We start from the raw sequence: 15,726 nt of genomic DNA, 5'->3' as shown, positions 1-15,726 counted from the left end.
TTTGTCTTGTAACTAAATATTTCCCATTTTACTGTCAGTATCTTTTGTTTCGTTTTGTTATGAATTTTGCTTATATTTAGATGTCAACAAGTACCCAATCTTAATTAATTTTTCAATTTAATATTATTCTAATATTTTTCTTCTTCATTGAATACGTAATTATTCTAAATATGCCTATTCCTCCACCGCCACGTGCACTGGAGTCCGAAGACGTGGCCAGGGGCGTGAATGCCAACAAGAGACAGAGATCGGAAGGAATATCTCGAATATCTCGTAAACTAAAAGAGATAGAAAGGAACGAATCGCAATTGAAATAAATCGTCAAAAATCGAAAAATTGCAATTTTGATCACTTTCAGTCGCGGTATCGAGAACAATAATGAAAATGATTAAAATATGTTAAAATAAAATTACTTTTCTGTGAAATTTTAATTTTTAAACAATTAACTTTTGCAACTTTCAATGCGTCTGGCAGGATGATAGTACCCACCAAACTGTCTGACGACTAAGAAAACACAGTTTAATAGCTCTCTGAATAATATTTATATATATAGAATTCAGCCGTCCTAATATGACGTAAGTATAATTTAAAAATATTATAATTAAGGGGTATCTGGCTGGAGTTAGGACCGTACCAGGTGTCTGGCAATGAGCAGCGCATGCTATAATAATTTTACGAATAAAATATGCAAAATTGGAGTTTGCTAAAATAACGAAACTTAGGTCATCATATATTTGTTGGCTGTTAACTGCCAAAGGAACCACCATCCACGTTTCAAAATTGGCGATCGTTCTTACCTGTGCTGGAGACACACATAGACAAATTTTCATCTTTGCTGAATTGATGAAAGTCTGGACGTCACGGGCTCTCAGACTATACTCAATTATATTAATTTAAAAAATCTTGATAATATTAATAATAATAAACCAATAGCTGTGTCAAAATAGGTCATAAAGCATTTTTTACGTAGAGGATAAAATTGACAATAAATATGTACATATATGTAAATAAACCTATAACACACTTATGGGTCCTTGAGTAAAATTTTACTATCATAAAAAGTTCAGAACCACATGTTATGAAGGTATCCGCAATAAAAAGTTTGAATTTCCATTTTTAAATTTTCTGCGAAGTACTTGGAAGAAATTTCCGCAAAAATAAGTTTAAGATATCAATTTTTTAATTGCAGGAAAACAGTAAAAATGTTACTTACCGGTGTATCGAACACCGCAAATCAAATGTGAGTAGATAAAATTGACATTTCGTTAATATGTACTTATATTATGATTATCATTATCATCGTTGTAGATAAACATTATAGATAAAATAGATAAGATGTAGATAGATCGTTAATAGATAAAATTACCGAATCATACTAAAAATCTAATAATTAAATAATTTAGTAGACAACTATTAATCATTGCTTTTAGAAATATATTATTTCACAATTCTCCACCAACTGTTGAAGAATGACATACTTTTCAATATGCGCATTACAAGAAAACATTTTTACAACTTTTCCACAGCTGAAGATTATTATTGGATTAGTTACAATGCGTTTAGGGCTACTTTAGTTACTTATGTATTCACAATTGCTTATGCAATTACTATTTTTGGAAATTTAAACTACATAAAAACTCTATATAGTAAAACTTTTTTTAAATATTAGTGACGAATAGTACTGAATTGACTAAATTGATTGTTTAAGGTTTGGGTTAAGGTTTTATCATGGCTTCTTTCATCAACAATTGCCTTCATAATAATGATGTGGCTAAAAACATTTGCAAAACCTGGACATGTGGTCGGGCAGTTGATCGAAACGCAACAATTGATGTACTTGACAAAAAGAATTTGCCACGTTATTTTCTACTCCAATTTGGTTTATAAATTTGGTCTTACATTGGGTGTTCTGGGATTCACTACGGCATTCCTCGCTGGTGAAATAGAAATTTGCGGTGAAAATTCATTAAAACATGCCTGCGGAATTTTATGCCCCAGCGTGAGAAATCGATGTTTTGGAAAGAAACAATTTAACTGAAATATGTTAGCAGGATCTCTTCATTGATTTAGGTCAACGACCTTACCGAGAACTTGTTAATGGCTTGGTTGGGATCACATACGGATATCTATTTGTTGCGACTTTAACGTCATGCACTTTTCTGTATACTGTGATGTTGCTTACGCAAGCTAGTGCACAAGAGTTTGAATTAATTCTGCAAGAAAGTCAAGAGACACAGAGTAAAGCAATAAGGCTACAGAAATCAGTAAAAGCCTACCAATTACAGCGTATCACAAAATTGTTAGTTTTCTCTAAAGCCTGTTTGAAATCTTTACCATATTTTACTATTAAATAAATTTTAGAATCTGGGACCGAGTTGCTGCTATTTTTAAATGGCCTTTAATTATGCAATATTTAATCAGTGGTGTTACGGTTGGATTAATTGTTATCTCGGAATTAATTGTAAGTTTCATATTAATCAAAAGCAAATTTAATAATATACTATTTATTTTTAGCAATTGAATATACCCTTGATTCCTCTTTCTATTACGCATGTTATTGGTACATGTTTATGTGGATTTGTTGTTAAAGAAATGGAACAATACGTATACTAATACTATAGCCTATACCGAATATTAGGTTTTAAACTGTGTAGTGCATTGCTAATAAATAGTTCTTTTAGAGTGAAGAATTTTGACACACAACCTTTCATGGAATAGCATGGGATGGGATATTGAAAGTGCTAGGTTTTTAATGTTTATGAACATTAATATGCAGACAAAAATTACAGATTACTTGCAGTAAAAAATACACTTGTATGTGTTATAATGTGCTGATTACGTGCAATTTTGATTTTGATTTAATATGTATGTGTATGTACATATTTACATAAAAAAGGGTTTTCATTTCACAAAACGCTTTGTATGACGTCCGCTTATTATGACGTGTTTGTCAATTCCCTTCGATGTCATTATAACCGGACTCTACTGTATAAAGAACATCAATATTTACAGGTTTTCAAACTGACGTATTCAGTTGTAATGTACTATGTTAACTTAACTCACCATAAAATAAAGGAAATCAATTGATAATTTAAGAAAGAAAATTGGCATTTTTACGGTATCTGATGGCATCATGAAATAAACTGTACACCGAAAAAAAATTGCACATTATGGCAACTTGCATTTTATGATCATCGTAATTCGTGCAAATTTTTTTCTAATGCTTTACATTTGGAATTTAACAAATATAATAGATGAACTACATTGTCTATTGCAAAGTTAAAATGCAATGATACGTGTTCGTTAAGATATTTTAAATTTTAGTTTATGATTTCATAAAACCGTTCAAATGAATTGTGTAAATTTTGATATCTTTTGTTTTTTTAATATTATTAAAATTAAATTGTTTGCGACCACTCAGTTCAGAACACGGCTCACCAAATTTTGTGGTTAATGTATTTTTGGGTTGTGCCTTAATATATAATAATTATAAGAGTTCATATTAAGAAGGGATTTAGAAGCACAGCAGCATTACCAAAACCGTTCTTTGTCTCGCATTCCAGTAATAATGTAAGTCTTCAAAAATATTCATAAATGCGAAAAAACATAACATTTGATGACGATGAACAAAGAACCTAAAAAATCTGAAGACCTGTTAGAGAGAGAACCAGAGAGTGTAAAAGAGGATCGACAGTTGTTGCAGAAAGGAAAATAAATCAGAAATAGAATCATTTTGGAAAATAGAAGTTAATAATTATTATTATCTTGTTTATATTTTATATTTTTATATCTTTAAAGTTATTTATTCTTATGCACATTCAATAATTTATCCGCTAAAGCTTTGATTATATCAGACAGGTGTAAAATGGCCGCTGTGTTCTCCCTCATGGCATCAATGTATTCTATTCTCAGCTCCTGTATTTGGAGCAAATCCTCCTCTGTAAGAGGGACCTCTTCTCTTAACCCAACGGCATTGGATGGTACCAAAGTATTATTCGATCGGTTAGGTTTACTAATAAGTATAACAAAAAGTAGAAAATTAGTAATATAATAATATGTAGGAGAAAGTTTTCTTTTACTTACGACATGATAAAAATTGTCAAAACTTGAAAAACTTGTTAAAAAGTGAATGTGGCGTAGCCGGGGTTGTAATTCAAAACACACTGACCACTCTCTAGTTTTTTGATTCCAACTACCACCCCACCGGAATAGATAAAGTTGGGGGAGGAGAATAGGTCAGTACAACATGTATCACAGATGGGTAAAAATGAGGGAAAAGTGCAATAAATTGGATGTAATGAATATTGCTGGAATTTCCAAAAAACCACGTAGTGGGAAATACCATTTTTTTCATTACCTTCTTTAGCAATGGAATATTCTTCGACTCATCTGCTTAGCAGATGTGAAAAAATTGATAAAAATGAACAATATACATACTACTCGCATTGAATATAGCTGCAACTTTCAAATGTAACATTCTAGGAACGGTCAAAATGCCAAGCAAGTGTTGATGAATTCAAACATTCGATGCAAAAACCTTCAAAATTTAATTTTAAATAATATATCATAAAATATTAAATAATATTTGTCAACTATTTACAATTACTTGCTGACAACAAGCCAAATATATAACAATTAAAAAAAAAATCAAAGGCACTATTGTTTCCTTCATTCAAAGGTAATTTTGCGCGCTCCACTCGTTTAACCGCGCGTGCGTATTGTCACTTTCTGTTTAATTCAATGCTGCAGCGCGGTTGTAAACAATATGGGACTAGTGCTTGTTTTCTGAGAACGAGGTTAATATAAAATAAGATGTTTGAAGCACAAGAAATTAACGCTGAACATAAAGATCTTATCCACGATGTTGCTTTTGACTTTTATGGCGAGCGCATGGCCACGTGCTCCAGCGATCAGTATGTTAAAGTAATTAATAAGTTGGTAAACTAAACTCAAACAATAACTTTGTTTGATTTTAAAGGTTTGGGATCAGAGTAGCGACGAAAAATGGTCGCTAACGTAGAGTTGGAAGGCTCACAGTGGTTCTGTTTGGAAAGTAACATGGGCTCATCCAGAATTTGGTCAAGTACTTGCTACATGCTCATTTGATCATACTGCAGCAGTTTGGGAAGAAATTGGTGAAGCCAGTCATTCTATATGCCTAAAACATTTACTAAAAGTTTAAATTTTTAATAGTTGGTGAGACTCCTGGACCAGGTGAGAGAGACATTGGGTCAGAAGAACAAATCTGGTTGACTCCAGGACTTCTGTTACTGATGTTAAGTTTGGTCCAAAAAGTCAAGGTTTACAGCTTGCAACATGCTCTACTGATGGGGTTATTAGAATCAATGAAGCACCAGATGTGATGAATTTAAGTCAATGGCCACTTCAACATGAAGTGCAATGCAAATTATCATGCAGTTGCTTAAGTTGGAATCCAAGTTTATCAAAGTAATTAACTAAAAATTAGGATATTTCATGCTTATTTTATCAATTCAATTATAAACATTTAGAATGCATCCACAAATGCTAGCTATGGAAAGTGACGACGCAAACTCGGCCAACGGTGGAAAGGTGTTAATATTTGAGTATAGCGAGACCAGTCGTAGGTGGACGAAAACTGAAACTTTAAACAATATCACAGAGCCTGTCCATGACCTTGCATTTGCACCAAATTTGGGTAGATCATTCCATATTCTAGCTGTAGCATCAAAAGATCTTAAAATTATCAACTTGACACCAATCAGGTATAGATTTCACATTATTCTGCTTGCAATAAAATACATTCTATTTGTTAACTTTTTAGTGACAATGCAAGCATTCAGAGTGGTTTATCTCGACTTGATATGCAACCAGTTGGACATTTTGAAGATCACAACAGTACAGTGTGGAGAGTGTGTTGGAATGTTACTGGAACAGTTGTAGCATCAAGCGGTGATGATGGAAATGTTAGAATGTTTAAAAGTAAGTTGTACAAGTTTTAAATTGCAATGTACTGTTAGATAGCTTGTTTTTACTACGGATTATGTTAACTTTTTTTGCTTGTTGCAGTGCATAGCATAAGCACATGGAAGCCGGTTGCAGTTTTAAAAGGTGATGGATCCCAAGTGCCTAACGATAGCCACCGCAACTCGGTGGTTTCCACAAACACGCAGGGAATGTCACTTTGGGTGTTTGTATATACTGCCGCATTATTTTATTTCCTTCTTTTATTTTACTCCTTTCTGTTTATGTACATTGACAGTCTTTTGTTATTTTTTGGGGAGTAAAACAATTCTACATGTATTTTAATTTTTCTACAAAAAACATCCACATGCGAGTATCATACAAAAATATTCTTGATGAAAATGTGTTCAATTCTAAATTGTCCATAATTTTGTTACATAAACAACAACACACTGTTATTAAACTGTGAAATAAATTTGAAATTTAATGATTAGATTTCTTTCATTAGCCCATAGCTTTTTGTTTGCTTCATATAATGTTTCAGAAAAATACGTGAAATACTTAAAATAAACAACACACGTGCACATTGTTTTACTTTTGAAATTTATTTGTAAATATTTCTGTCTTCCAAGCTGGTAACCGTTTCGGGTGGTGGACGATTTCCGCGTAGCTACCGCCATTCTAGGATCGACAACTTTTAATATTTAAAAAAACTATTACTTCCGCAAATGCAAAACGAAAAAAGAACGTATTCGTCAATCGTGGGTGTATGTATTGTGTTTTGTTTTGTGTACAATTTAACATGTTTTCCAATTTCAGCGCGCAAGGTCCTTTAAACGCGGTGCGACGAGGAGTCAACTACGCCACCAAACCGGCAAATTACCCGCAAAATATTCCTCCATACCTTTTCAAACGAATACGACAAAGTTTTAACTCTATTTAGTTGCAGACAAAATTGAACGTAACCGTCCAAAGAAACTACAACATTCAACTGATGTCTACTTGAAAGTAAATATGTTTTTGACCTTGCACAAATTCATATAGTGATAGTATTAAATTTGTTTTTATAACAGGGTATTAAAAATTAGAAATTTAGGAATCTATAAACTAATTTCTTGAAGGGTTTTGAAGATTGAAGACTGATGAATTGTGTACACGCAAATAAAAAGAACTGTTAGTGAGATATTACATTTATTTGAAAAGAAATGAAACAACATTTTTTTGTTATTGTTGCACACCAAAGAATTTATTTATGAATGCATCACGTGCCGTAATTGTTAGTCGCACCCTTAACCCACTTGAACTTAAATAATATTAATGGTGTGAATGGATATATTCGGGATAATAAGTTTTGGAAGCCCGTTTTCGAGAAGGCCCGAAAAATCACTTTGATCTTGTTTATATTTTTCGCTCCCCTAAGTCATTGTAAATGCGTAAATGCTACGCAGTGTTGTATTAATAAATTGTCAACTGAAGTATACATGCTTAAAAACTTAAAACAATTTAAAAAATCAATAGTTATTCTACAATCTTATAACTAAATATTTAATTTTCCGATGATTCATCAGTGATTTCGCGTTCAGTAACATACCTATTGATTGAATGTTACCTTGCGAATACCTGAACTTTTTCCAGGACCTTTAATTTTAGAGTAAGTTTTCATTAAATTATCCTTAAGTTTCTTAGTTTTTCTTAGATTTGTTATTAAACGCTTTTGTTTCTGGGTGGCAATAGAAATGTCTTGTTCAAGCAGGTTTTTTCTTTCAGAAACCCAGTTTCATCTTCTTTACACACAGTTTACACGCAGTATTGCCATTTCTTCTTCAACTTTTATTATATCAATGTTAATTTGTTGTAACTTTGGTGCATGCTCCTGATTAAATTCAGTCAGATCTACTGCAATTGTCTTCAAGTAGCGTTCTTGTTCTTCAAGAACTTGTTGCTTTTTTTGGCATTTTGCGCCGACGGATTCACTTTTGGCAATTTGTGCTTCGTAAAAGTTCAACTGTTTTTTAATTTCAGTATTATCATTATTAACATCTTTCATTTTTCCCTGAATGGCATGAGATATAAGATTTTTAGGTTTACTTTTCCAGTCGCAATTTCACTTGAATTTTTAGTATTACCTAACAATTTTGAGTTTATTTAAATTATTTGTTAGATTGTTAAACTCCACTTCTTTAGGGGCTGTCCATTAATCACGTGATCTTTTTTTTTCATTTTTTGGACCCCCCCCTCCCCCTTGGTGATACGTCGTGAGGTTTAAGATTACCCCCACCCCCCACCCCCATCATCACGTGTATTTTAATCCCAACAACAACACGCCGCTTTTCTCTTTAGAAATCGTGCGTTTGACGAAAAAATAAATACACGTGATATCTTACTCCACTCCCCCCTCCCCCTGGTGATTTTTCGTGATTTTTAACAAACCCCTCCCCCCCCCCTTCATGCCTCACGTGATTAATGGACAATCCCTTATGTAACAACTTGTGTTCAAGGTTGCCTATATTGTCAGCATCTTTTGTAAAGTTTCGAATATTAATACAATGGAGCATCTCATTAATTTGTTGATTATCCAACAAAACTGATTCAATAAAAATATCATGTGTAGCATTTGTCACTCCCTCTATTTCCTTAGTAACTTCTGCTAAACTTTGTCGTTTAGTTTTTTCTACCTGTTTAATCTGGTAGAGAGTTTGTTGTTTGGCAGAAATCAATGTGTTGTTATTCTCATAAATGTTTTCAGTGTTGTCTTGCACGGAATGTTTAGATTTCAAGAGTTCAGTATTCAAAGTTTTTGCGGTTTTAATACATTTTTTAAGTTCTTCGGTTTGCGTTATATGATTAATAATAATATCAACCTGATCACGTCGGAGTTTTGAATATTTTCTAATGAATTCTTGCTGTCTCTTAATCAAATTTTAACATTTATCTTAAAATTACAATCGCACGTCTTTTAAAATGTTAAAAAATAGATTTTACTTGAAAACAGATAGAATAGTTATATATCGATTTATTTATACAAAGATAATTAAATGAATACATACTTTAAAAATATGATTTTTATATAATATATCGGTTCGTGCGTTCTGGAGTTATAGCGTCAGGAAGGAAAACCCGACTTATTTTTATATAGTAGACTAGCTTTAACCCGCGGCTTCGCTCGCGTCTGTAGTCACAGAAGAAGTAACAATGAAGTAGAATGGCGGGAAGTTTAAAATGGCTGAAAGTATAGTCTATGGAAGTATAGTGTACAGTCTCCATAGTGTAGTCAATTGGATTTGATGTTGACGTAGCTGTCGGTAATACAGTGTGATAATACAGTGTGATGGTACTATAGTACTTAGGTTTGAGCTTCATTGCTGGAATGCTAGATGGCGTTAAAGTAGTGAAATAGCCAGATGCAGAGGTATTATTGGCTAAACAATTTCTTTATTTTATTTTAAAAATAATTTTTTTTTATTAAATAAAAAGTAGCCTATAACCATTCGGGGACCACTAACAATATGTGTACAAATTTTCATGATGATCGGTTAAGTAGTTTTTGCGTGAAAGTGTAACAAACATCAGGACTTTCGCATTTATAATATTAGTAGGGATTACAAAATAATGTTGAACATAGCTGTTAAATTATTTAATTGCAATCTTATTATAAGGTCGTATGGTAAATGGAACATTTTGTCTGACTTTTTTCATTAAGTAAGTAACATGTAATATTTCCCGTATTTTATAATTTCACGGATTAATCACTTTCAATACATCAAACGACACAATATATGGAATTACGGCTAATCCAGCTGATTTGAAATTAACAGAAGTGATACATTTATTTAGCCGCAACAGTACTAACTGTGTGAAAACAGGGTGGGCATAAATAGTAAAATAAGTGTTAAAGGAATTTCGAAAATATTCACAAATAAAGAAGGTACAAAGTTTACTGAGTCAGCTAGTATATTAATATAATATACAATGCTATGGTATTATATCATGCTGTTGATTAATTTTGTCAATTATGAACTAGATTTTGTAACAACTAACATTATACAAGTTACTTCACTTAGGCAAAAGTATATACGCACGCTATCAAACAACAATGAAAACTACATAACGTAAAAAGAGTTCATACGAATTTAAATATTGATATAATATTATTATTAATTTTTTTTAATATACCCAAAGCTATCTAAAACGTTATTTAGTAAAAAGGTGTTAGTCTGGCATGTTCTAATACTTCTTATAAAATTAAATGTATTATTCCAGTAATTTATTAGGAATGTTAATTTTATTTATCTTTTTTAATTTTGGATATTCTTTATTAAATAACTTAAAACTATCCAAAATAATAAACAATTTATTTCCACATAAACAATGTGTAATCGTGTTGGCCAACCAAGAAACAAATTGTAATTTACATGCGAATATATTTGAAGCTGTTCCTGTTTTTATTGTGCCTAATGATACGATAAACCAAGCTGCCATTTTGAACAACTACCATTGCACAGAAACTGGTTACATTGTGATTATCAACAACAAAAGTGAAATTAGTTCTATTAACTTTCAAATATTTCTACCACAAAAACGAGTGGTATTTATCAATATAAATATTACAAAAACAATAATTTACGAAAAATTATATAAAGGATTGTTTTACAATGTGGATGTCTTTCTAATTTCCATCTTTGACATCCCAAAACAAATTGGATTAATAAATATAACAAATAATCACCATCTACAAATAAATGAAGTATTTTGGATAAATCAAAATATAACCATTGACGAAACGAACATAGAAAAGCAATCAAAAATCAACGTGAAGTTCTTATTCAAGAAACCATTTAAAGTTTTAATATTTTCATGGCCTCCTTTCGTCATTATTAAAAATTCTTCTTTAAGCGGACTAGAAATCGATGTGTTTAAGCTGGTAACAAAGGATTGGCCAATCGAATTTATCCAATATGGTGATCTGGCATGGACAAAAATGCTGGAAGATATAAGTAATGGTACCGGTGATATGACATTCACGTCTCATTATCAAATGCAAGTGAATCCTTATGGACTTGATTTCATTCCATATATGGAAATAAAATCGACATTTATGGTACCAGAAAATCAATTGTTACCACGAGTGACCTACGTTTTTCAAGCATTGGCAAACAATACTTGGATACTAATCATTGTGATGTTTATTATTATGGGAGTTTTAATCTATACAATTTCAAAGTACCATGAAGGACGGATATTGAATAATTACTTCATGATAGCATTAAGCTTCTTAGTGCTTAATACAACACCACATGGCGCAAATACTTATTTTCTTAGAAGTGTTTTATTGGTATGGTCAATCACATGTTTGCTCTTATGTACTTCATACAACGCTGGTTTTACATCACTGGAGAATGTACCCAGGACCACCAAACCAATTGAAACTTTCAAAGACGTCTCTGAAAATACATTGACGTGTTATGCGTATGGTCGCTTTACAAAAAACTTTCTGACCCAGGCCACTGATAAATATATACATAATGTTGGTGTAAACTTAATTACTCCTAAAAATGCTGACCCATTAAATGGACGCTGCGCAAGATGTGATATTCTGCATGATACTTATTTTAACGCTGGTTTTAAGCTGATTGTTAATGACTTCCTTGATTTTAAGTTGTTAAAAGAGTTTTACCTGACAACTAATTTGGTGTTTGTTATGCCAAAACGATCGAGATATTTTGAATCAATTCGAAAAGGATTGAACAGAGTTTTTGAAGCTGGGATTGCAGAATATTTGTTATTGAACCATAGGTCCAATCATTTGTATACTCTGAATGTTTTCGCCACTAAACGATGGGGTAATAAGCACACTTATGTAAGAGCATCATTAGGTGAAATTTATAGTGCGTTTGTGTTATTATTTATTGGATATTCGGTAGCGTGTGTAGGATTTCTGTATGAAATAATTATATATCACTCGTGGAAAAAGATTATTTGATAGAAATAAACTGCCATGGTTATTTGTGCATCCTATTTCTGGAATATCATATTGACGCTGCATTTCTGCCAGATGGGCAATTCTATTTAATACATACTTAATTTACAGCTTAACTGCCGAGGTGTGCATTTCTAGGAGACCAATTACTAAAATCTATATCTCAGTTGATTTCTATAACAGATGCTATTCTATAGTGTGATATTACAACCTGCTAATAATATATTTAAGAAATTGATATAGATACACAAAAAATAGTGTTCAAATAAAACATCGTAGCAGACATTTATCACTGTCTGGTTTAAATAAATTTTCCGACGCTGCACGCATGCGTATAACGAAATTACCACCACTTCCCTGCCAAGAGTTGTCGTTTTGTTTCGTTGTGTTGTGTTATGCTTATGTTTAGAGGTTAGCAGGCGCTCGATTTTATATTATTCTAATAATAGTAAAAGTTCATACTAATATTTATGAATTAAACACATAACAATTCTGGGTGGGTGAATTGAAATGGCGAACCGAACCGTCAAAGATGCCAAATCAGTGCATGGAACAAACCCGCAATATCTGGTGGAGAAAATTATCCGAACACGAATATATGATTCGAAATACTGGAAAGAAGAATGTTTTGCTTTAACCGCGGAGTTATTAGTAGACAAAGCGATGGAATTGAGATTCATCGGCGGCGTACACAGCGGCAACATTAAGCCTACACCATTTTTATGTCTCACATTAAAAATGCTACAAATTCAACCAGAGAAGGATATTGTAGTTGAGTTCATAAAGAATGAAGAATTCAAATATGTTAGAGCCCTTGGCGCATTTTATATGCGACTGACTGGATCTTCCTTGGATTGCTACAAATATCTTGAACCATTGTATAATGACAATAGAAAGCTGAGGAGACAAAACAGGCAGGCAAATTTTGAAGTTATCCATGTGGATGAGTTTATTGATGAACTCCTTAGAGAAGAAAGAGTATAAAAATTACACATTTTAAATTTGCCTATATCTTATAACCATTGTTATTATTTCAGGTTGCTGATGTAATTTTACCACGAATTCAAAAACGTCATATACATGAAGAGAACAATGAACTTGAAGCCAAAGTTTCAGCTCTTGAGGACGACCTAGATGAAGAAATCGAATTTGAAGAAGATAAGCACAAACAAGAGGAGGAAAAACCGAATAAAATTGAGAAGGTGAAAAAACGCGATAGGAGTCGCTCAAGATCCCGCGATCGAAATCGATCCAGAGAACGTGAGCGCCCCGACAGAACCGATCGACACAAAGATAGAAATCGCGAAAAACGAGACCGAGAGCGCGACAGGGACCGCGACCGCAAACGGGAGGATCGAGGCGATCGCAAACGTGAAGAGCGCAGGGATCGCAACGACCGTGATCATCGGGATCGCAGACATAACGAACGAGGAGAACGCGATCGTGATCGTCGGCGGGAGCGCTAAAAGTGGACAATGGTAATCATCAAATAATTCACAAATAGTTTCAACAATGATAATTACAATAATTACACGAGTAAAAATAAATTATAAGAATTTTTGTAATTAGTGTGTTGATGCCTTCAACGTGGACTTACCTACCTGGCCCGAACAACGTCTTTATCACAGCGATTACGTTGAAGCTACTTCTCTTAGGCTATGTAATATGTTATTCCTCACGTGGTAGGCACGTAAATGCCCCCAAATATTGCCATTAGTTAAATGAGAAATAATTAAAATAACAATTGGTTCATTTGGAACAGCCTATCCTCACGCTTTTTCAGCCAGTTGAGAAGCCGCGAGACAGTGGCGATTGACGCTGCAGTATCAATGAGCGGCTCGAAGATAATATACAGCTCAAATTCTTTGGTGTCCCATGCTAGAATGGCTTCATCGGGTGATTTCTCGAAGATCAACTTCATTGGAGACCCACCGTGATGCAGTAACTGCTGCGTGCGTTTATAAAGCATAAATAATAGCGGCCTGTTTATGTTGTAAGGTGGGCCAACAGTCGGCTGATAAAATTGACTTGTCGACTTTGTCTTGTAGATGTAATGCCTTATTTCGGGAAACCCGCTAACTATGGCCGTTTCCTTTGGAGTGTTCAGTGACTCATTGATCGCCTCAAGACAGTTGCCACGCCGCAGCTTCTCGACAATGCGCTGCTTTGCTTCGCTCAATGCGAAAAACACATCGCGATCTGTTGTTAGCAACAGCAGGCATGCTTGGCAGTCTTCGGCGAGATAAGAGACATGACTGTAGAGGTAGCCATCTTCGTTGAAGTGCGGTAGGCAGAGAGGTGTCCAACTTTCGGCAGCTTTCAGACTCTCGGACGCATGCACCAGATTCAGAATAAGATGAAGATCGCACGGATGAATAAAATATTTTTTCATGCGTACTATTGTTATGAACTGGTCGTTGGCTAGCAGAATTCCAAATACTACATTCTGAAAACGAATAGTTTGTTATAATAATTTTAAAACAAATTCCATTAGATGTACCTTTATTTTACTGCATGCCTGGATGATTGCTGAACCTATGTTGTCTCTAACAGAAGATTGCAGTGGTAAAAATTGGACAGCTCCGAAAGTAAACGCAGGTTCTTTTTCGTAAAAATCAAGCAGGTGATCTATTAGACGCTCCACTCCCGACAGGGATCGTCTTAGATCAAAATTTCTTCGTTTTTCATATGTCTTATTTAAAGTTGTCATAGTTAGAATGCTAATTATTTGATTAAATACATAACTAAAAAAAATGTTTTGAATGTATAAACTGAAACCATCCAATTGTTACTTATGTTTTAACTTACTTTAATTGAAGAACTAATTGTTTCACATTTTCCTGTGTTTTAGAAACTGCCACTAGGATAATGTGTGTTTTGATTAGGAACACAGTGGTTGTGTTGCCAGCTTGCACAAATTTAATTGTGTCATTTTGATCTTGAACAAAACTTACAATTGCTTGCATTACACCAAACAATGTTGCTAATTTGTTCTCATTGCCATGTCTAAAACATCAATAAGTTCCTGAATGCACATAGTTTATAATGCTTTATTTAATTACCTTGAATAGATTGGTTTCCCAGCTGTGCTCATCACAAAAATATGTTTTGATTTGTTCAACCAGTCAGCATTTTTTCTATAGTCCTCATCCTGAGATAGTAAAGAGCATGCACTTTGATTGTCCTCATTTTCGGTATTTTCATTGCTTTGTTCTGAGAAGGTTGGCTGCTGCTGGCTAATGCTAAGTGCATCCACCTCTCGAATGCATGTATTAAGGTGTTCCAAGTTATCTGTTAGCTTCACTTCTGATGTAATACCATTTTCCGATGATTCCTCTACGATATTAGATGCCATGGATAAGATTACTATTGTATTTGCATTAAAATTAAGAGAATCAAATGAAACACTTGGAACTTCTCATTCGTCCGAAAGGACGAAGATCCCACTGAACCCACTCAAGAATTCAGACTCTACGAAAAAACTAGGTTATGCACAGAGGCTACAGAGTGTGAAATATGAATAATTATGAAACTTGAGAACAAATTAAATAATACATGATTCAGTTATATACTTATCTTGTTTTATCAATGGTTTTACACTGATAATTTCTCATATAGTAATAAACACATTCATAAGATATCAAATTCATCTATGTATTAAAACCTAATATGCGTATTCTTCCTATTTCGTAAATCTTTAGGGTGCGCCCTAACATGCCCAAGCAAACTGGCTATTTTCTCAAATTTGTTAGTATCTGCCAAACTTGTCTGTATATCTTATGAACTAATTCCCCTAACTTGAATAT

At 33.4% G+C, this 15,726-nt stretch overlaps 3 protein-coding genes across 4 annotated transcripts; 2 read left to right on the top strand and 1 right to left on the bottom strand.

The window, feature by feature from the left end:
• Positions 1–4,760: 4,760 nt before the first annotated feature.
• Positions 4,761–6,433, top strand: LOC135798314 (nucleoporin SEH1-A-like). The gene is given in 7 exon segments (XM_065311119.1): positions 4,761–4,923; positions 4,979–5,135; positions 5,194–5,217; positions 5,220–5,448; positions 5,511–5,744; positions 5,804–5,961; positions 6,049–6,433. Coding segments are annotated over 7 exon segments (1,131 nt in total). The 5' UTR covers positions 4,761–4,812; the 3' UTR covers positions 6,267–6,433.
• Positions 6,434–12,298: 5,865 nt separating this feature from the next.
• Prp38 (pre-mRNA processing factor 38) lies at positions 12,299–13,664 on the top strand. Of its 2 annotated transcripts, XM_065311716.1 has the most exons (3): positions 12,299–12,898; positions 12,958–13,398; positions 13,490–13,664. In XM_065311716.1, exons 1-2 carry the CDS (start codon positions 12,431–12,433, stop codon positions 13,384–13,386), a joined length of 897 nt encoding a protein of 298 aa, XP_065167788.1. In that variant the 5' UTR covers positions 12,299–12,430; the 3' UTR covers positions 13,387–13,398; positions 13,490–13,664. The 2 variants fall into 2 exon arrangements, with proteins under 2 accessions (XP_065167788.1, XP_065167787.1); XM_065311715.1 differs by lacking the exon at positions 13,490–13,664 and having other exon boundaries at positions 12,958–13,485.
• On the bottom strand, positions 13,422–15,565 carry Mon1 (vacuolar fusion protein MON1 homolog). Its single transcript, XM_065311714.1, has 4 exons — positions 14,983–15,565; positions 14,729–14,926; positions 14,421–14,664; positions 13,422–14,366 (listed from the first exon to the last, which is right to left on the bottom strand). The coding sequence occupies exons 1-4, from the start codon at positions 15,273–15,275 to the stop codon at positions 13,653–13,655; spliced, it is 1,449 nt and encodes a 482-aa protein (XP_065167786.1). The 5' UTR covers positions 15,276–15,565; the 3' UTR covers positions 13,422–13,652.
• Between the last annotated feature and the right edge of the window lie 161 nt (positions 15,566–15,726).

Source organism: Atheta coriaria, unplaced genomic scaffold (genome assembly GCF_025399875.1).
Source record: "Atheta coriaria isolate IRGN ID8LTWV9N9 unplaced genomic scaffold, Caltech_Dcor_3.1 hic_scaffold_9_pilon, whole genome shotgun sequence".
NCBI classification, from domain to species: Eukaryota; Metazoa; Arthropoda; class Insecta; order Coleoptera; family Staphylinidae; genus Dalotia; species Dalotia coriaria.
This window is presented reverse-complemented; position numbering and strand designations above follow the sequence as displayed.

Excerpts from the sequence above, each read along its gene's own strand:
- Prp38 (XM_065311716.1), top strand. The coding sequence starts at position 12,431 with ATGGCGAACCGAACCGTCAAAGATGCCAAATCAGTGCATGGAACAAAC. Across the intron at positions 12,899-12,957 it reads AACTCCTTAGAGAAGAAAGA|GTTGCTGATGTAATTTTACC; the intron begins GTATAAAAATTA and ends TTATTATTTCAG.
- Mon1 (XM_065311714.1), bottom strand. The coding sequence starts at position 15,275 with ATGGCATCTAATATCGTAGAGGAATCATCGGAAAATGGTATTACATCA. Across the intron at positions 14,665-14,728 it reads CAATTAGTTCTTCAATTAAA|TTATGTATTTAATCAAATAA; the intron begins GTAAGTTAAAAC and ends CATTTTTTTTAG. Across the intron at positions 14,367-14,420 it reads AGGCATGCAGTAAAATAAAG|AATGTAGTATTTGGAATTCT; the intron begins GTACATCTAATG and ends ATTCGTTTTCAG.